Genomic DNA, 22577 nt, shown 5'->3' with positions numbered 1-22577 from the left:
CAGCAGCAGCCAATCTACACTGTGTACCAACCTGAGAGTGAGTGGTACAATCGATCATAACTGGTCAATAGAGAATAAACTCCACTGGCTCCTGTCCATATACGAATTATTTGTGGAGAGTTTGGTTCAGCCGTCGTCAACTTCGAAATTGCCACTAACTCACACGCACGATTATGGCATCTCCCATGACATAGGATGAACACAATTATGAAGTGACTAATTAGCTATCGAATCGGGAATTAAAATGTTTGATTTTTCTAGCACAAAATTAAAAAAACAAATGACCAGAAAAAATGAGGGGGAACAATCAGCTTATTTGGAGGAAATCCTACATTTTTATTAATTAACTAATCAACTTTTCGCATCACATATATAGTAAATTATTTATTATATTTATTCTGCTGAGATGGGAAAATGTGACATTGGAATTACACGGGGAATGGCTTAACCCCGTGGAGATAGTAAGGAAAATGAGGAAAGTATAATCTAGATGAAAACTGGAGGAATGTGAAATGGGAAGAGGACAGCAGAGTGATCATACCAGCATGAATAAAGAAAACAAACGGGTGAAAGGTTTTTTTTTCAGTATTTTCATGTTCTAGCGTTGTCTCCCATTTGCATAATAACGAGGGCGAAAGTATTCCCTGAGCGAGGAGAATTCACTTAACGATGTCACCTAACGTTGACAATGCTGGGGTAAATGTGTACTTGGGTACTCTTGAAACAAGTACGGAAATGACATTCAGCTAACCATGGAGATAACAACTATCACAGGTTTATTTGAGATGAAAAATAAGTTTGAGAGGAGAGGAGGTGCTGGACAGGACACGAAGAGAAAAGTCTGGGAAAAATTACTGTGCTGGGCATTGGAATCGAGGACAACATGTTAGAATACGAGAATGTCTTTTCCCCACATATAAAAAATTCTACTGATACCGTAAATTTTGTAATTAATGATATGAGACTTCGTAAAATTAACTAAACAGCAAAATAAAATTTGAAATTCTATCATTTTTTATTTGAAATTAAATGAAAAATTGATGGAAATCTTTTAAAAATTTCCATCTCGGTCAGTTTATTTTATAATTGAACTTTTCTACATTTTTTACTGTACCCCACACCAAGGGGAAGGGCAAGGGCAGTATGCCCCAAAATTATAACGCATCACAATAATTTTTATTCGAATCCCACCATAAAAATTGTCAGATTTTTCTCTCTCTGTCTGACGTGATAATAATTTTCATTATGTCCCATGCAAATTAATTACGACCATAAACCCATACAGAATTTTCGTCTATGAAGACCCTCAATCAAGACTAAGCGAAACCCGCAAGGTTTCACGTCTGTGTGAGTGCGTATACTGTGTCAGGGGCTCTACTCGCCCTATTCATATCACCTAATTCCCTTTGAGATTCGAGCTTCATCGTATAAGCGGCGGGAATGCGATACTGTTGTTCAGTTAATCGTTCAGTTAATGAAATCATAAAAACTGAAGGCCCACCCTAACATTTCAAGAACTGGAAAAGGGAAAAAATTCCCATTTTGCGACATAGAACAGAAGGGCCGATGGCCAGGACTTGAGGGAGGTCTTGGAAGGAGCAGGAGCCACTCTACAATTTACCCAGGATATATCGAGCTTTCAGCCCAAAATTATAGGCTCGCACATCCCCCTACCACATCATGACTGCAACTCTCTCCCTCACGGATGAGGTGCAGCACTCACCTCTTCATACACAGCACCATGAATGTACATTCTCCACTTGGGTCTATATACCAAGGCGTACATGCCACAAAGTTACATGTCGCAAATTGAGATTGTCAACAACGGCTAATTGCCGTTGGGAATATCGCTCAACTGTAAAGTAACTAATAATTAAAGTGATGGGTCGAACAAGAACCAAATGAAAAGACAATAAAAAAATTAATTTTTATTCCTATAAAAGACATCACTTGGACTTAAATAAATCCACGTAATGTTTATATTTATTTAAATCCACGTAATGTTTATATTTATTTAAATACATTCATAATTTGCTCGTAAAGTTCCCAAAAATGTCCTCAGAACTATTCGCAATCAAAACGAGCGATAAATAAATTTATTTTCAACGATAAATTTCCAAAAAAAATCCCGCAGTTACTCATAGGTAATACACATCATCCCCCAATACATAATCCTCTTCCTGATGAAATAAATACATAAGTTTCCCTGTCTATAATTCATTTTTTTTCTCATTCACTTCATGAGTAATGTTCGAAGAGGAACGAACCAGGAGAAAACAATGTACACACCAAAATCAGGTGCACGCGAGCTAACGATTTGAAAGCCCTTACGAGCATGCGTGACGAGGGACTCACAAGATTGCAATACTAACGTCCAATATACTGGCCCCTTAACACCGGCCGACATACGCGGAACGAAAATTGGTTCATTCTCGGAAATATGTAACGAGCACATGATTACCCAGCCATAGGTACCTTGAGCTTTTCAACTCCTGGGTGGTTTTACCGGCACGTAACAAGGCAACACACCAGGGGAAATAATGAGTTTCTTTGATAAAATGAAACGATTAAAAATTACAATTTAAGGAAAAAAAATGACTTTGAGGAACGATGTCTTGCTATTCCACACGAACATTTTTGTTGTTTGTCCAAATACAGTCACAAACGAAAAAAAAATATTTGTGTGGAGTAGAAAAAAAATGTTAAAGGTGATTCCATTTGGTTTTGAGCGAATAATTTTGAGCCAAACATAAGGGGAAATGACAGCGATTATCAATTTAAGTTGGATCACATGAAAATGTAAATTTCATGGTGATGGGTATCTCAGTGCGGTTACAGGGAAAAAATAAAATGGCGGGAAAGAGTATCCGGTGGATTTTGACCCCCAGTGGATACCCTGGAAAGCTGAAAAATTCTTATTCGGACGTTAAAATATCACCTCGGCGATTCGTGCTCGTTTATCCGGTGATACGGAAAAGCTGGATAGTATCTGGCGGTAGAGCCAAAATACTTTGGAAACGTGAATAAACTTATGTGCTTGTTACCACTTTTATTTTTTATTTAGTTTTTTATTTTTGTTGGTTTCCACTGCTTCTGAAGCTGAAAAGGATATTTTAAGAAATGGAGCAAAAGAAAAAATTGTAGAACTTGAACAATTCAATAAATTAAGTCCTCATTGAGACTTTTATCCAGAGCTTGCGATATTCTGGATAAAATACAAACGAATGTAATAATTAAAAATTCATGGGCGATAATTTCAAGGAAGTTTACCACGCGTGGATGTTTTTTTATAAAAATTCAGGAACGAGTTCTGGATGATATGACGATCCCTCGGTTATAAAAAAATCTAATGCTCTTAAAGTAAAATTTCTACCACTCCTGGGATTTCGTCCTGAGCTTTACTTAACGCTTCTTTTACCGTACCAGCAGGAGACTTTGTTTCACAATTGTAAATTTAATATTCATAATTAAATTAATAATATAATTAAAACTGCAAGTAAGAGTACTCAGTACGTCATTGAATTGTAGCTTTGCAGGTACAGCGCTATTAATAACTTTTAATCACGGATTCCACTATTTTTTAGACTAATTAAGCCTGAACTTGTATATAGGTTAACTAAGAATTGTCTGATAATTGGAGAAATAACTTATGTCCAGTAAACGACCGCGTTCGACCCCACACCAGCGGTAAATGTCACGCTCCGACGGTTAAGGGGTCAATAATGAATCGTGAGGCACTTGAGCATATACCACAAGCACATTTCAGGGACCAAACTTAACATGTAAATTCGCCCTTTGCATTAACAGGGATTGAATTTACAGCCCAGTTAATTTCCTGAATTTTAAAATTGAAAGAAAAATTCTATTCACTATTTTCATTATTTTCCCTAAAAAATTCAATAAAAAATCAGTTAAAAATATATTGAACTAATTAATTAGCAGAACAAATCGATGAATGCAATCATAAAAGGGTCAATGAATTTTTCACTAATAGACTGTAATTTTTCCCATAAAAATTCTACATTTTTTGATAAAACTACCCCTTCATGTAGTGAAGAGGCAGATCAACCCTAACCTGACGCACACCCCATAACCACAACAGACGGGTTCATCTCGTTGGCCCCTGAAAATGATCGTACGACACGATAAATATTGTATGTAGCCTCCCCTATAGAAAAGAACAAATCCATCCAACCCTCTCAAGCCCTTCGTCGCGATCTATCGTTCCATTGACCACCATTCCATTATCAGGATGGGGTGACACTTCCCTCTCTATTTTCCCCTCGATTCGGAAACGGTCGTACCTTTTGCAAAACCCCTCACGCTCTTTTGTTGGTTTATCGCACCACCCGCTACTCTATAGAGTTCAGAAAAGATTGAAGCTAGAGGGGTTGGAGGAGGGGGACAGGGGAGAGGAAGAGACATCGTGCGGTATCGTATACGAGGGAGGAACTACACAAGTGAGCTCCTGTTTCTGATCCCCAAGTGTTCCTTTGGAGATAACACGAGCGAGAGGGATGGAGAGAGAGGGGGAAAAACTGTTTCATCCCCTTCTCACGAAGGAACTTTCCAATGGTACGAGAACACTTTCTCTCACTCAAGTCTCTGGAGACTTCGTGGCGAATGGTATGTGTGGAGGAAAGGACGAAGGATCAGATTTTCTGAGGGTTGTCTATAAGGGTGGTTACATTCGTAGAGTGTATGAAATTGATAATCGATTTATTGAAAATGGAGGAATTTTCCCACTGAATTGATAGAACTCTTTCTCTCTCTTTTCTTTTTTTTTCAAGGACTTTAGGATTTTTTTGTAGCGCACCGGCGGCAGGACTTTATTGGGAAGTCATTAGGAGAGTTATTTATTTATTGGTTAAAGAAATGGCCAGTGGGGGAGGGGGAAATTGGAATCGTCCATTGCAACCCCTTGAAAAGATTGAAAAAAAAATAAAAATCTGTCCCACAAATTTAAAATACAGATTTCAGAATTTTTTCTTTTAGCTACACGTCTTGTTGTTTAACAACACATCACTTTTTAACATACACTCACCACCTAAACCCACCCCTCGCAGATTCCCCGACGCGTAGAACCCGCTTGCAATATTTAGCGTACGGTATTTGCAACACAAATCACGTATCGATACGCGAAATGGCGCGCGAAAAAAATGGACGCTCTGACAATGAACGATGGGGTAGTTCCAATAAAAGTTATAGATGATAAAAAAAATTTTAGAATAAAATGCAGTCGTGTAAATCTTGATTGTTCCCGGGTGTCGGCTGGACGTTGTCCCTGTTTTTATTTGGTAAACCAGAGGATCTAAAAGGGCTCAACAAAATTTACATCGATCACCACTGAATTCACTGAATAATTTAAAATGCCCCTCATGTCCCAGTAGAAAGGAATTTGGACGTGACCTTGAGGCACTCACCGACCTACCACTCCCCCTCCGCCGGAACTTCTCAATTCCAGCAAAGTTTCTCCACCACCAGATCGGTTCCAAAACAAAATGAACAATTTTTCACAAAAAAAAAAAACCACCCCCTCCAGCCGGTTAAAAATCGCCGAATCTCTCGCCCCAACAACAACAAAACCAGTTACGACGCATTGTCAGCCCCTCTCACCAGCACAATTTTACCCACCAACAAAATACCGACAAAGAGAGGGAGAGAGAGAGGTAAAGGGTCACAGTGGGTCACAATGAAGCGCCCGGGGGTACGCCCGATTGGATTACATGTCCTGGAGCGTGTCAGGTTGCAAATACACGTGAGTATCCCTAGTCGAGCCCCAGTCTACCCCACCATGTCGTTCCTGTTTGGTTGTTTTGATAGAAAATTCCATTGAACCAACCAGAATTTTTCATCCCTCTCATGGTTCCATGCACTCGATCGATCGATTAGTACTCTATTACACATAGTTAACCCCCTCTTATCGGTAGATAGCGTCAAAGGTAGGGTAATTTGGTCGTCAAACAGATTTCAAACGTTTGGGGCGCCGTTGAAGGGTCACCAGCGGAAAGAAGAGTGGGAAAATGAGGTGTCGGATATTCACGGGCCAGAAAATAATTTAACTCCCTAAATGACAGGGGCAGACTGCAATGAAAAGGGGTGGGGAAAGGTTAACCCCGAGAGGAAGTAGCCGACGTGAATTTATCGCTCGGTCATTTCCGCTCCAAAGGCACTACTTCCGGTTTAGATATCGATAAGCGAGTGACATTTCTGCCTGTTCAACCGGTCCTGTGATCAACAGATGATGCACCAAAGGACGTTGACGGGGTTGTTATTAAAAATTAGGATTTTGTGGGGGTTATTTATTCTGAGGGGAGGAAATGAGGATCAATATGTCAGGGGAGGAAATACTGAGCTTTGTATGTGCCCCCGGAGGGAGTATAAACGTTATTAAAGTCATATTTCTGTAATGATTTGCTTTGATGTGGTTTTGGTGCTTTTTTTAATGTGTCCCCCATCGAGTCTGTCTGAAAATATCGTGAATCATCCCCCGAAAAGAAATTTAGGATGAAAATTCGATCGCTAGAGGGTGAAACGTGGGGCAAAATGACAATCAACGAATTTTTAGGTCAAATTTATCGGAAAAATTAGACTTGAAAAACTCATTTTTGTCATAAAACTGCATTTCATCCCTCGTTTCACCCCCTGGAGGTCTAATTATCACCTAAAATTTCTTTCCATGCAATTATATTGGGGTGGAATCTAGATAATATTTAATCGTTTCTGCATTGAGCGAATCAATCGCACGATCAAAATATTTATTTATCTCAAATTCTCTCCCCAGCCACTCGGAAATTTTTTTAAATTAAATGGATTATATTAACGGAGGGGTAGTTGTCGCTATATTGAAAGAAACTGCCGGGGGCGATGCCAGTGTTGTATGAAAATGACTAGCCAATTAATTTATCCACATTTTGATTCCACCATTTTCATATGTTCTATCAACTCCACCACTAATTCCCCAAATTACGTCACAAAAAAATAACCCAGTACCAGAAAAAGAGCAATTTAAAGGATCATCCCTTAACAGAAACACCCCTTTGTCGTCACTTTGTCCTCCAGGAGATAGAATAAACCAACAAAAAATAAAATATCAAACAAAAATAAAGTGTCGACGTCTCTTTACGAATTCCAACGTGTTAAACACTCTCCCGACCAGTCTGACGCTCCGTTTCGTTATCGTCACATGAAACGAGGATTTCAGACGTGAAGAAACATAAAAGCCGATGGTAAATTGACAGTGAAAGGGTGTAACACGCGTTGCAGAGTGTTTAATATTTTCAACCCCTTTTTTTCATGTGAATTTTCACTCCTCTCATCGTTCGCGTTTTTCGACTCGATATCAGACGACTCTGGCCACTGGCTGACGAGTGATGGTATTATCTACTGAACAGGTTTATCATTAAGGGTAGTATAATGCCTTGGAAATGAATAAATAACGTAAAAAAAAATTGTTAAAAGAAAAAAAACATTTTGTTTGGTTCACGAGGGTCTTCTGATGCCTCTGGTAAATCTTAGAAGGTCACATGACAACTGGGGTGCTGAAGGGACCAAAAACTAGGGTGAGTGAGACTGGGGCTCGAAAACTCCCCCTTTCCCCACCTCCCATATATACACACCCTCTTCACCATTCCTATATACATGCTCGAATTAATTACTGGATTATACCTCTACTGGAGCGACTGCGTGGCTTCACGCCCACAAGCAATTTAATTAGGCAGTTCGCCGGTGTTTTAGTTGCTTTAATGTTTCCAAATATCGCAACAGCAACGGAGAAACAAACACACTCGTCTACCATTTATTTTCCAATGACTAAATAAATATATTCGTAAATCGAATATAATACTCCAGAGTCAGTAATATATGTACTCGCACTTTTAGAATAAAAAATCACTGACAGTTGACTATTAATTATAATTTCCTGATTTTTTATCCCCTGACATATGTGATAAATATGTGATTAATCCATTGATTCCATGAATCCACCGACAATCATCCGTAAAATATTTATTCACCCTGAATTTGTTGACACCACACATGATAATGTTGCACCTAAATATTTATTGGATTGAGTTTCGCTATCCGTTTGCTATCACCGTACACTCCACACAGTCTCGTGACTCCAACTATGACAAATTCATCGGGTAGAGTGCACAATTGATTTGCGTATAGGAACGTAACATGTATATGTACGACAATTTGCCTTTTTTCGTCGCATGCAGTACGTTTTCCCTTTTCCAGTTATTGTAAACAACTCGTTGTGAAATACATATTCATAGATTTACGAATGTATGAATATTTCTCACTGCCATTGAATTTTAGTCAACCGAATTCAACAGTCTACAAAATTATAGCTTTAGAATCAGTGAGACGTAAATTACCATTGAAAATATGTTGTCAATATTTTTTTGCCTGTCGGTCTATTGGAGAAGGTGGAACCTGTACATGTGAGAGGATGTTGAAGTATTGGTGCATTAAATAAAATGATTCACTTCGCTGAAGCTACTGTTCATAATCTTTTAATAAATTCATCACATCCAGAAGAATAAAAAAAAAAATTGTAAACAGCACAAAACAACCTACGACACCCTGAAGAGTGACTCCAAGCATTTTCGACCCTGGTGGGGAGTCATACCTGAGAGGAAGGCCTCGGCAAGCCGATCACGTACCATCCGGAAATCTCGACCTGCCCTCACGCCGATCACCCATTTAATTATATAATTTTTCCGACAATTAACTGTCAAAGGACATTAATATTTGAATGAATGGGTTGATCGATGCGGAAAAGTCCGACGGGGAATCCCCAGATTCGTGAATACCCACCGCTCACATTCCGCGACAGAACAAGGTACAAATGGGGATGAAATGTTAAAAAAAAATTACGAGTCCTGGCCTCACGGTTTTTAATTGAAAAATAACTTCACGATGATGTAGCTACTTTAATGTACCCCCTGGCCACAGCCTGCCGGTGTTCTCACGCATCCCAGTGTCCGTGAAACGACTCTGAAACGTAAACATCGATCTCTGGAGATCCTGGACACGGTTCAGACCCACCCAAGATCGATGTTGTTGGAGAAGGACCGACCACTGCACACCAAATGGTGTATATCCCTTTCCATCCACCATTTCTCTCTCCCACAATTATTTATCGACGTCGCGATATCACAGGGACGTTACTATCTGTCTTGATAAATCGTGTGAATGATTTGTGAGTGGTAGAAGCTGTGAAAATCCTCTTACAAATGTTTTTCCAAAGGACAAACTATGCAAATGTCTCTCATAAAAATTACAGAATTTCACTGCAATAATTACCATCAATTCTTTGTTTATATGAAATATATTTATTTCGTGAAATGCGGAAATTTCTGGCTGCCAGTGGTGCAAATTGGAGACTGACCAACCCCTCCAGGGGTGATCAATTTGATTTCATTTTTGAAATAATTAAAATCCGTTCGAAAACGATAACACAATTTTTCAATTTCCACCTCACTATGGCATGATATTATTAATCAGTCGCGTTCCAATTTGTTTATCCAATTGCAACTTTTCAATTCCCCTGTTATCAACTGTGACAATCAGTTTTAAATATAACAAAACGAGGGGAGATGTCCCTGTGCATATCAACGTCAACTGCCAATCGGTATTTTGGCCAGAGGGATGAAATGACAAACTTCAACAAATGGCAGAACATCGAAGTGGTGCGGATAGGAAAACCACCGATGACGGGGTAACGTGAAATACGGGACACACTCAACTCTCATCTGTAGGAAGAGGGACGTCGGAATATGCCAGTTGGTTTGTGACCCTGGGCTGCATGTGCCAGAGTAACTGGACATGTTGGTATTGAGTGGTTCCCAGTGGTACGGTAAAAGGAGCAAGTCGAAGGTAAAAGCAGTGATGCTGCTCAATAATGTGTGATTCCACGTATCGGCCTTGAGTGTCTGCTAAAAGGGCCTTTGCAGTGACCTCGATAAATGTGTAAATATATTGTTTAACAAATTCCTCTGAAGGGCTCGACATTTCTTGAAAATATCAATTTTTCCATTCACTGACTGGAGACAATCAGTTCTGGGTGGGGAAAAAATTATTCTACGTCAATCGTATGATCTTGAGCACTTGATAATTAATATGATATCATGTAAGGATGGGGGGGAGGTGAAAGGGCAGAGGGGGGAGAGAAAAAAAACTATTATCTGTCAGAGTACAATTAAAACAACGAGGACTCAAATATTACGATCAAATGGCCTTTTCTCATTCCCATGAAAATCTCAATGAGCACTTAAACGTCACCTTCGCCCGGGTTATGACAAAACTTTTTGATTTATACCCGCAACGACTCGTCTGTAAAATTTACATCTAGAGAGTATAAAGCCGCTTTATTAGATCATAAGATACTGAAAGTACCGATGGAGTTTCAAGTTAATCTTCCAATTCTAACGTTTGATTTTAACTCAACGCCAATCGACCCACTAAAAGCACGCGAACAATGATCCCTTTCACTAGTCCCATAACGGCCACCCAACATTCAGCCAATTTATCGTTGAATGTCCCATAAAATGTCCCATGATGCTACTGAAAATCGTTCCGAAGAACAAAACTGAGGGGAAAATATTCTCCTCACGCTTGACACTAATACGGATTCATTGTGGCACAAAAATCGTTTAGATTTTTATCCGATTTCCACCCTTTTCCAATCGACCAGAGAAATCAGTGTTGTGAGGGGTGAGATTGAAGGGAATTCATGTCGGGAGAACCGAGTGAACAATGTGTCGATGCGAGATCTTCTGGACACAAGAAATCGAGGGACATAAAACTGTTGGGAATTGTGACATTTACTTCGCGGATGAAAGGATTTAGTGTTTATTAGGTGCAGATGCAGTGAATTAATGTTTACGTTCCCTCCTTCCTTAACTTACCCCAAGTAAATGACTTGATTTTCGATCGGTCACAACCAAATCAGTAAATTATCTGATCGGTGTACAGTACTTTTGACACGTCATAAACGATGCGACGTGCTCTCTTCGGTATTAATTAAATGTGGTTTTTAATTATAATTTTTCGAGGTGAAGGGAGGAAACTTGGCTTGACCAAGAGGAATTTAAGTCTCCCCCGAACAGCCTTGGTTTCATCCCTTAATATTAATTAGAAACGTGTTGAAATTTTTTATTCCCACGAGCCTGCGAATTTTGAAGCTGCGCGCCCGTTAGAATCGACGGTGGCGCCAAAGAGAAAAGACTAATGATCTCGTGGGTCGGGGTTCATTACTCACATAATGTTAGTAATGACCCCGACCGTGAGACGCGCCACCGTCGATAATAAATTGGAGTGGGGGGTGATAACAATTTTTAATTGATTCTATTCGATAATTATGGTATTTACAAACGCACAGACCTTTATATTCGTGATCTCCAAACGATTCCCTATAAAACTAACTAGACATCAATTAAAAAAGGTGATTTTTTTATTTTATCGCCGACCAACATCGTTTGCAAAATTAAAATGATCATTATTAATTATCCGCGGGGCTACAAACAAAATAAGTACCACTACAATTATGTACAAACCGTCTACAATCAGGTACATTAGTTAGTTTTTCCGTTTACAACCCCCCGGGGGTTGAGTACATTGTGGGTTAAACTTAACGTCTAGTGAGAATCTAGTAATAGCGCCTCCATAAAAACTGCGGAATTATATGCTGCCTGTCAAGTTCTATCCATAAAAGTTATCTCCCGTGTATTCAACCTCCTCACCTCTGTTCACCATAAGTTTCTCCATTCTTTTGTTCGTCCAGTGACCGACGGAGTCCTACGGGATGTTGATTGCGGTGGTATCATCGCAATGGTGTAGAAGGGGCGGGGGGGATTGAAAGTGAAAAAGTCATCAAGTGCATATGTTTGATGTATTGAGTGGATCCGTTGGAATTTACATTGTTATTGGGGAATAGATCAATCATTCCTGATTAGTCGTTATAAAATGGCTGAAGCACGCGATTCACAAGCTGTGTCGCGGGCTAATATAATAAAAACACTTTATGAATTGAGCGTTATTTCAGTGACCAAAGGATTGGGCACTTATAAAAAATCTCTGACATATTTACCAGATAATGTGCTCTTCGATGTTTATCGTCAGGTACGTTTGCATGATTAATTACTACATCATTGAGTAACAGCCATTAATTATTTTTCATTTGGGTTAAACTTATTAACCAACGACGAGGAATGATTATTGCTGTTTACGATTTTTTTTACCTTTTCATTGGAATACATTTGTTTGGTTTTTTTATTGCTTCACTGATCCTGATACATGACAAGTTAAACAAAAAAAGGAAGATGAATAATTATTTGTATTTTCTTGAAAGATCATTTCATTTTCCTGGGATTTTTTATTGCCCATTCACCATTGTAGGTATAATAGTTTTTGATGTTGTTGATGGGACTCCAAAGTCTCGAAGACAATGTCAACTTTCAATAATCTGACAAATACAGTGCAACTGTTGTAAAGATGACGCAGCACTGGCTGCAGACAATCTGTTTATTATTCACCAAACATCTTGGATTTACTTTCATGATTGTTAGAAAATAAAAATGAAGTTTATTGCTTTGTTTATATATGATCTGTCGAACGATAATTTTTGTCTATGTGCTTGACTCATGCCACAATTAAAAAAGTTATTAGTATTATTGTCATTTTACATAGTATATTTTTAATTTAGCTGTACAAAGAGAAGAGACTCTGCCTCCTGTCACAGGAACTCACGCACATGGACGTTTTCACGAGAATGCTCAAAGTCAGAGACAGGAGGACTGACTTGTTGCAGATGTTTCAGGTTGGTTATTTAATTGTTTTAGTCAGTAATTATGCAGTACCAAGATTTTATCGAACTGTAACGTGAGGAAATATAAAAAATAATCATGTTCATCCAAGCTTCGCACTTGATTCCTAATTCTTCCAGTCATTGATGGACCACGGCACAAAAATAGCAAACGATATAGTCGTCGCATACAGCATATGCTGTCTGGAAGTCCTGAAGAAACCCTACGCCAAGAAGGAAGTAATAAACCTTGGTCTTCGCCTGGGGAGTTTTCTATGCGACAGTGGTTGGTACGTAGAGAGTGAGGAAGCCTTAAACGCTTGCAAGAACCTCTGCATAATGTCAAACTGCCAGGAGTACGAGACCCCTGAGAGCTTGTGTCGCACTCTCGACTGTTGTCACAAGTTGCTGCACGCTCAGACAGCGTACTGCAGCTTCAGGGGAGCAGCTGAGACCCACGAATTGGCACTGGCAACAGTGAAGAAACTCGAAGTAGCTGGCTACAAGGACTTCAGTCATGCTGCACTTTATGCCGAATTCAGTGTGTTATTTTTCATTAGGGGAGAATACGATCAGGCGTACAGATGGAGTGTGGCTGCTCTGAAGGAACTTAAACCCAGCCTGCCAGCTCGTATCACTATAGATGTTCTCAGACAAGCGGCCAAATCCTGTGTAGTCAAGCGCGAGTTCCAAAAGGCTGGATTGCTCATTCGTCAGGCTGTCTATCTGGCTCGCGATGTATTTGATATTGATCATCCAAAGTACAGTGATGTTCTGATCGATTATGGATTCTATTTGTTGAATTATGATAGCATTGTCAACAGTGTTTCTGTTTACAAGACTGCACTAGAAATAAGGAAAAGAATTTTCGGTAAAATGAATCTGCGTGTGGCAATAGCACACGAGGATCTTGCATACGCTTTATACGTTCAGGACTACAGCTCTGGGAGATTCACACCTGCCAATGATCATGCCACCAAAGGCATTGAGATAATGGAGAAATTGCTACCGAACGAGCACCTCATGCTGGCCAGTGCTAAACGTGTTAAGGCTTTAATATTGGAGGAAATCGCACTCGACACCGCACTAACAACTGAGGAGGATTTATTGATGAAATCTGAGGATCTACATTTGTCTGCTCTGCAACTGGCACAAACAGCTTTTGGTGAACGCAATGTGCAGACTGCAAAGCACTATGGCAATTTAGGGAGATTATATCAGAGTATGAGCAGATTTGATGAAGCTGAAGCAATGCACTTGAAAGCTATAAAAATTAAAGAAGAACTCCTGGGTTCTGATGATTACGAAGTCGGTTTGAGCATTGGTCACCTTGCATCTCTCTATAATTTCCACATGACGAGGTACAGAGATGCTGAGCTATTGTATTATCGCAGCATTGCCATTAATCTGAAATTATTTGGGAAGAGCTACAGCGGTTTAGAGTATGACTATCGCGGTCTCCTCCACATTTACATTGAGACGGGGGAATTCGACAAAGTTCGAGAGTATCAAGATATTCTCAATCGGTGGAAAGACCTCAGAACCCAACACGCCGAGTCCGAGGATCCGCCAATTGATCTCCACAAGCGTCCAGAACCCATTCAAAAGGTCATCGACACATTTTTCACGATGTAGTTGAATTTATTGTAAAGTATCACAGATTTAATTACCCCCAGCCATCAGGGGACAACTGTTACAGACTGCTGAGTCATTGTAAACACATTTTTCTCAACAATTTTTGAATATTTTGCTTTTTTGAACTCTAGAAATTGTTGACGAATGATTATTAGGGAATAATTATTTCCACGAATGTTAAATACAAACTGATAAATAGGCAAAGTTACTAATTATGTCGCAAAGCAAAAAATAAATAAATAAAACACAGAAATTCAAATCACCGAATGAAATTTGGTATTGGATAGATTTTTGAGTGAGTTCAGAGAAAAATTGCAGATTTTTTCCACTCAATTATGGAATTATCTCAATTCTACGACGCTTTTTGTACAAAATGTTTTTCTCCTTGAGTATATGCCCTCCTATGTTTTTTCATGGAATCATTCATTTCTGAGACAATTCCATAATTAACTACAATATCAGCATTATAGGTAATATCACTGGTTTAATAATCCGCGAACACTTGGAAATTATTGCTGCTGGTTACTGAATCATTGTGTACAAATTCTACTCAGTAATTATTGGATATTTTGTTTTAAGAGCTCGGTAATCTATTTACCCATTGTAATTATAGAATAATTGTCTCCATGGAGGTTGAAAATAAACTAACAAATTAATAGAGTTGTAACGCATTATAACGAAAAATTCGTAATATACCTGGAGATTCAAAACCACCCATTCGAATTCTGTAATGAAAAATTTCAAAACTTTTCCATTCAACTGTGGAAATGTCTCTGTAATAGAACTCTTTCCTCTAAAAGACATCAGGTTTTATTTTTTAATCACATGTCCAATACCCAGAGACTCTTGTACTCATTAAAAAATATTACAATTTTGTATTTCTGTATCTTTGTAATTTGGAAATTATTTTTCTAGATAAGTGGTTTGAGGAGAAAATTTAGGATTTTTTTTTCATTTCAAGTCATTTCTATATATTTTCCTCTATAACTGTCTCTCACCACAATAATTCCTTAATTATCACAGATATCTCATTTTATTAAAAAATATTTCACAAAATTGCACAAAGAAAAGTTGACTAAAGGCACTGAAAATTAATACATTATCAGATTGACTGACAACCCTTTAATTTTCCACTTCTGTCACTTCATCAAGCCTATTTTTCTCTGTTATTTAAATGATTGTACAAACTGATATCATTTTCATGCGTCTTTCAATACGATGAATTGACACCATTTTACTCCACTGCAATTTACGGCTTATTACCAGTGCAAATGAAAAGCTATATGAATGCATATAAGATAAGATAAGATAAGCCTCTCTGTTCAACTAATACTTAAGGCATTACGAGATATTGACATTTTCCTCGAGCCAATTCCCGGAAAATTCTGTAATTAAATCTATCTTTAAAGCACTATCAACAAAACTGATAAATTATCGACACTTCTTCAATGATAAAATTGGAAACAAAAGCATAATAAAATAAGAATGACAAAGAGGAGTTGGAGATAGAACATCTGATACTGAGAGGCTGAGGTAATTACTTATACTTGAAATTTACACATAGCTATTGCCATTTTAACTAATGCAGTGGCGAAATTGGGGGGAAATGGATAGAAGTGTTCTATTTCAAGAACTTTATGCCGAATTTTTTTTACTCAACTCCCTCATAATTGCGAATAATTCTGTTTCCACAACTCTCTCTCTCTCTCTCTCTCCCTCTTTCTCACGTTGTATATTTGTAATTTAATAAGAAAAAACAATGAAAACCACGAAATCGACTAGAGCTACTGCGAAACGACACATCAGGATTTTTTACGTTGAGATATTCTGAAAAAAGATAAAAGCCCTTAGTATGAATGCCTAGAGTCGTTATTCTTTTAGTTTGTATAATGTTAAATTTTCTACATAAAGTAAAGTCTGACAGTGAGAGGATTTATTGCATTAAGTAACCTGTTTATATCACAAATCGCGGTAAATTGTTAAATATGTACTATTACAAATGAATAACATATTTTAAATGTAATAAATTCGTAATGCATGTAATAAAAATTGTGATGGAAGAAATACAACGTTTTTAAAAACAAATTATTTTTATATTAAAGTACCAAAACAATTCAGTTATTTCAATTCAAAAGCTTTAATATCTGAAGCAAATTACAATGAACACGAATGTCATTACAGAATTTGAATTATATACAGAAAAATCGAGAAGAAGGAGTTAATCAGACTAGCAGAAAAACAATTTCTATTCAGTTTTGAAATATCTTATGGCAGGGGAGGAAAATATAATCTCAAATTCATGAAATTGGGGTCAAAATGTTGGGAGTGATAGTAAATTGGACTTATCATATACGTCAGAAATTTCATAAATTATGTGATAGAATTTTTAAAAATATTCATATTCTGCAGAATTTCAACCCCAAGGGCATGGATCTCAATTAATACTTCTTTCACTGGACTTCACAACAATTATGTTCAATATTTTCACTGCCTCATTGTTCTTAAAATATATTTCCGTAGCCAAGTGGTGAAAACTAAAATTGAAGTAAATACTACAGTATTTATAATTGTTTTCAAATATTCCCGAACGTGTTCCTCATATTCATACATATGATTACCTGCGTTTCACCACTCGCCAACCGATATTATCTTCATGGATTATCATCATCCCCCCATCTTTAATACAAACATTAATTCTATAATACAACCACTATTAATTTTGTATTAGGAAATGTGTCTCAAGTCACAATCAAAGTTAAGATTGCACAATTTTGTTGTATGCTTGGAAAAATTATTTTCTTTATTCTATCTAAAAAAATATCAACCAATAGCGATGAGATTTATTATCAATCTTAACAGCACAAGCCCTTAATCGGGTGTGTGAGGTGGCTCTTGACTGAAGTATGGGGCTGTGTCTGGTACAAGTAAAGTATGACAAACCCCACAGACACGTGATGGTCTCTGTTTGGGGCCACTATTTACAACATGGGTCAAGCAGTTTTGGCAGAATATATGGCCACAATGACGACAGTGTACCTGCCAATAAACAATAAAAAAACAATTGATTCCTAGTATTATTGATAATTGTTCCATTGAAATTATAGAAAATATTCCACTACTTACCCTTTTCTTTCCAATTGAGAAAGCTACATGACAAGCTGGACATTCATCCACATCTTCTTCATGCTGCCATCGCACTTCACTTCCGGATTCTCTAATTTTTTCCAATTGGACCTGAAGAGATTGGGACAGCCGCACAAAGTCCTTCTGCACCTCGCCACTAGTATCCAGGACCTTTTGTAAATTTGTCACTCTCTGTTTGAGTTCAACAATGGTGTTCTCCCCCTCTTCCTTTTCTTTCAAGGCCTCTCCCAACTCCTGCTCGAGCCTCTGCACCTTCATCTCCTTCTCGGCAATCATCTGCTCCCTGAGGAGGCCCACTTCATACCTCAATGTTGATTCCTTCTCTTGGGCCACTTCTTGAGCGACCCGCGCCATAATCAAGTCCTCCCTCATCGTGAGAAGATTCAGATGCAGCTCTTCAACGTTATTTGGCATGTTGATGCTCTCTGACTGCAGCTGTTCAGAATGTTTGCTGTACTTCCCCACAAGAATTTCATTCTCCCTTTGGAGTTCCATCAAATGCCTCTGGACTTCTTCCCTCCCTCTCGTCAATTTTCGTAATTCCTCGGTCACTGCCTGATGTGTTTGAATGAACTGCTGTTTCAATTCCTGGAGTGTTTGCTGGGCCAGCTGCGATGCAGCAGTCAGCTCAGTCACCTTAATCTTATGCTCTTCCTTCTTCTCGTTCCACTTCTCCTCCATTCCTTTTCTGAATTCAACTTCCTTGCAGAGTTCCTCCCTCTGAGCCAGAAGAGCCTTCTCACTATCCAGTAATTGTTTCTCGAGATCCTTAGCTGTCGTCTGCATCTTTACGAGCTGAGCTTCGTAATTAATACACATGTCACAAGTGTTCTCGTTCTCAGGATCCAAACGCCTTTGGATTTGTTGCTGCTGCTGTTCCTTGTATTTTTGAAGCTCGTCATCTGTTGATCGAAGCTTCTCTTTCAGGGCTTTTATCTCTTCCTCGAGAGGAACTACAAGGGATCGTAATACTTCTGCATCTTCTTGAGCCTGGAATGAGTTACCAACCTGTTAGATTAAAAAGTGAACAATGCAAAATGATCACCTCATCTGATTCTTTCGCTATTGCAAATATGTAATTTTACTCTTCTTTGTAAATTACATTGTAAATATCTATGCCTGAGATTAAATTGTTGATAAAAACAAATGGAAGCAATATGTAATGAGCGTGCAGTCTGAAGCATACGTACGTATTTTTTTACCTTCCGCATGCTCTCCTCAAGATTCTCCGGACCCAGAGAGAGAGCATCGGCACCCAACTGCGATGCAACTTTTCTCGCTAAAGTTTTAGTGACATGAGACAAGGAAATTGGCGGTCCTTCCTGAGGAATATCCCGAGCTATTTGTGACTTTATCATTGAATTTTCCTCCTCCAACTTTGTTATGTAAACTCTCAATTTTCGAACTTCATTCTCCAATTGTGTACGTGTGCAGGCGGACTCCTCCATCGTGTCCTGAATCACCTGTTGGAGTGATGCAATCTCCTGTTGGGCTTTCTCCGTCTCTAAATCGATGCCAGACTCCAGCCGAAGATTGGCCACCACCAGCTGACTCTTCGCTTCGTCCAACTCGTTTCTGAGTTTAGATACTTCCTCTTGAAGATCTGCCGTCTCTTTGAATCGTTTTTTCAACTCTTCTGCAATTGTATCGTTATTTTTTCGGTTTCGCAGGAGGATAATGGTACGTTCCAGGGGTATAATTTTACTGGACTGGCTTTGTTATTAGAATTAATCAAGTCTTTATTTCCATTAGCTTACCTTCTTTCTGTAAAAATAACTCTTTGAGTTTTGCCCGTTGGCCGTTGAATTCCTCTCGCATGTGTGCATTCTCCAACTCCAACTTTTCAACCTTTGATTTCATATCTACCTCTGTTTAAAAAATATTCAACAATGGAATAACTTTATTATCAATAGTGCGAAATTATATTGATTTTTAGTGTAGAAACAATGCAGTTTTATTTTTCAATCTTGCTCATATGCGTACGAATTAAATTCCGGATGAATTAGAAATATTCATTTTAGACTGATTAGTCAGTGCAATATGGATTGAACATTGAGGTGGTAACAAGGAGAAAATACAAAGAAAACGAAATGCTTTTAAATGAACAACATCAGGTTATAAATATAGGAATATATTTCGGTCTGTTGCACACTTTCTGCACCATGAAACTCATACAATAGCAGTGAAATCGATAGAAAAACCGCAATAACAATGATAAAACAAATCGCGAGACAAAAAATAACGCAAAGTTTACATGATAATAGTTGAATAACGATAAGCTAGGACTAGGACTGTATGAAAAAATTATTAAAAAATGCGTAAAGGTAGAATTACAACAAAACAAAATAATAAATCATAGAATTAATGAACATCTCGAGGAGAAAAATTACTTTTAAGTGAATAATGATAAATATGTTGTTATGGTTATGTTTGTCAAATGATCCAAACAATGAAAGATTTGTACCTTTAGAGTCTTCAAGTCCAGTATAATTTTCCCGATTATTCTCCATATCTAATTTTAACTTCACTGAACTATAATTTTTCCTTGTGGAAGAAATTACTAGACAAACTAAGAAAATAGATCGAGTTGACAATTTATCACAACACACAAATGCCAAACAGCGTAGCACCACATTGTCCAATTATTTGTCAATGAAGAGCGATTGATACATGATGTGTCATACCGAGATGTAACCGTGATTTTATAATTATTGTCCTCGGTAACAATAAATTCCTCGATGATGACAACTGCAACAATTTTTTTTTTGTTGAACGACCAAACCTCAAATGGTGGTTACTCGTATGTAATTAATGATGACATCGATGTTTTTCAAAATTTGTTGGAAAGTAAGGTTTTTATGGAATCGATCTGTTAGAGGAGAGTTATTATCATTTATACCGGTAGAGTATGAGTTGCAATTGGTTGGCACTTCTCAGGAAAGAGGATAGACTAGAGGTAGAACAGGCAGGACGCTGCTGCCACTGCCGAACGATGGCCACCAGTAGCTCTAAATCAACGGTGGTGTCCTCTGGGATTTTTGAACAATTCCATTTCCCGATTTTTTTAATTATTAAAAAAAATCCCTGAACAGGATAGTCTACATGTTCTCCTTAGAAATAATCAGACTATTTCCCCCTACAAATTATCACAACGGAAAAAAATTGTGATCTTTCAATTCCAATAAGTTTTATCAGCTCAAGAAAATCAAATGAAATAAGAAGGTTGAAATAACGACAAAATTTGTTGATTTTTTTTTATTTTACAGTTTTTTTATCGTACAAAATATGCACAATATAAAAGACACACAGTCCAGGGTGCCCCCTTAGTCAAAGAGACCTGTGAACATAAAAATTTAATTCGTAAATTAAGGCATACCAACGTGAAAATTGAAAATAAAAATTAAGTCATTGTCATTTCTTAATATCTCTCCTCATGAGGTACTTCAGTAGCTAATACATGCTTGAATAATCATCCTAATATTGAAAAATGAATAATAAAAAGAAAATAAATGAGAAACTGAGTTGTTCAATTACCGAAGCCCATGTCATCATCGGATTCCTCCTCTGGTTCTTCTTTTTTCTTCTCAGCTTCTTTGGCTGGGGCGGCATCACTGCCAGCTGCAGCAGCTGGAGCGGCAACTGTAAAGACAATGATAAAACGTATTGAGGGAATCAATCATTCGCAAATAAATTAGATCTATTAATTAATTATGCAATTAACCACAATGGATAGCCATTGTTTCTCCTGGAGAAATTCCCAGAACCACCTGGATATTCGTAAAGAGCTTGTTTGCGGAAAAATGTAACTCTTGATGAGCTAGGTTTAAACGTGAATAATTTTAAACCCGACAACTCCTCACTTTCTTTAATTTCCTCACTATCGCTGACCTGATCAACAGTGTGATGGACTGACCAGGTGGATGGAAGGAGGTGAAAAATAAATTGCATAGGTACGTACCACCTCCAGCAGGAGCAGCTCCAACTCCAGATCCAATGTTGGTGATGAGGTCCTTCACGTTCAGACCCTCGAGGGCCTTGGCGAAGAGACCGGGCCAGTACGGCTCGACATCGACATTGGCAGCTTTCAGGATGGTTTGAATTTTCTCACCCTAATCATAAAACAATGAAAAGACCATTGAAATTATTCATGATACGGAAAACGTGGTCCGAGAGATAATCAATTTCAATATGATAGAAAAGATCAATAGTAAGATGACGAGCATAATTTTACGACTCTTTACACTTTCATACGAAACGTGAGTGCAGGCTTTCTATTTTTTGGTAGATAATTACTTGTTGTTAATTCATATATCGATAATGAGTCTGCATCCCAGTCTATTCCAAACCATGAACATTGGGAAAAAATTAGCCAATTTTAACCCACGTCTTTTGGAATTGACTTAATATTGTTTGGAATATCCTAAGATTACAAAACACAGCAAACAATTTTTTATACTTTAAACAATTCATCCGAATGGACGACTAATTACAAGCCTGTTTCTAACCTCTTTAACCTCCAAAATCCCCCTCTATGCTCATGACCCCCCTAATTAACAGTATTATTCTCAACAAATTGAGTTCAATTCCCACAACAATTGCGAATTTCCTCTATCACAAACTACAATTAATGGGATGAAGCTCTTGATATATAAAAACTACAAAAAAATATATGACTCCAAAAATCACTTACAGTCACTGCGATGTCATCGTCGGTGAGAAGAAGTGCGGAATAAACGCAAGCGAGTTCAGCCTTTGTAGACATGTTGCCAAACGTTATTTATTATCAAACCCTGTGGATGGATTTTGAAAAATGTGCAAGTCGCCGATGTGGCCTTAGCTCGAAGAGAGAACAAGCACGCAAGGTTGAACTCCAAACGGAAAAGAAGGAAGACGCCTTTCGTCACCGGAAGAACTCTCGAGAGCGAGCGCCTCTAGTGATTGTCCCTGTCGCATAGAACTACCAGTAGCGCCCAAAGGTCCCTAGACG

At 38.1% G+C, this 22577-nt stretch overlaps 3 protein-coding genes across 4 annotated transcripts; 1 reads left to right on the top strand and 2 right to left on the bottom strand.

Moving 5' to 3' along the window:
- The first annotated feature begins 11674 nt into the window (after positions 1 to 11674).
- Positions 11675 to 16531, top strand: LOC135169243 (amyloid protein-binding protein 2). The gene is made up of 3 exons (XM_064134044.1): positions 11675 to 12129; positions 12713 to 12826; positions 12953 to 16531. Exons 1-3 carry the CDS (start codon positions 11974 to 11976, stop codon positions 14444 to 14446), a joined length of 1764 nt encoding a protein of 587 aa, XP_063990114.1. The 5' UTR covers positions 11675 to 11973; the 3' UTR covers positions 14447 to 16531.
- Positions 16532 to 16564: 33 nt separating this feature from the next.
- LOC135169242 (rab GTPase-binding effector protein 1) lies at positions 16565 to 20520 on the bottom strand. 2 transcript variants are annotated; one of them, XM_064134043.1, is made up of 5 exons: positions 20055 to 20520; positions 19348 to 19458; positions 18793 to 19226; positions 17570 to 18580; positions 16565 to 17482 (listed from the first exon to the last, which is right to left on the bottom strand). In XM_064134043.1, the coding sequence occupies exons 1-5, from the start codon at positions 20098 to 20100 to the stop codon at positions 17315 to 17317; spliced, it is 1770 nt and encodes a 589-aa protein (XP_063990113.1). In that variant the 5' UTR covers positions 20101 to 20520; the 3' UTR covers positions 16565 to 17314. The 2 variants fall into 2 exon arrangements, with proteins under 2 accessions (XP_063990113.1, XP_063990112.1); XM_064134042.1 differs by having other exon boundaries at positions 18781 to 19226; positions 20055 to 20518.
- Positions 20521 to 20830: 310 nt separating this feature from the next.
- LOC135169244 (large ribosomal subunit protein P1) lies at positions 20831 to 22483 on the bottom strand. The gene is made up of 4 exons (XM_064134045.1): positions 22281 to 22483; positions 21549 to 21699; positions 21125 to 21229; positions 20831 to 20927 (listed from the first exon to the last, which is right to left on the bottom strand). The coding sequence occupies exons 1-4, from the start codon at positions 22350 to 22352 to the stop codon at positions 20914 to 20916; spliced, it is 342 nt and encodes a 113-aa protein (XP_063990115.1). The 5' UTR covers positions 22353 to 22483; the 3' UTR covers positions 20831 to 20913.
- Between the last annotated feature and the right edge of the window lie 94 nt (positions 22484 to 22577).

Source organism: Diachasmimorpha longicaudata, chromosome 14, assembly GCF_034640455.1.
Source record: "Diachasmimorpha longicaudata isolate KC_UGA_2023 chromosome 14, iyDiaLong2, whole genome shotgun sequence".
Lineage (NCBI taxonomy): Eukaryota > Metazoa > Arthropoda > Insecta > Hymenoptera > Braconidae > Diachasmimorpha > Diachasmimorpha longicaudata.
This window is presented reverse-complemented; position numbering and strand designations above follow the sequence as displayed.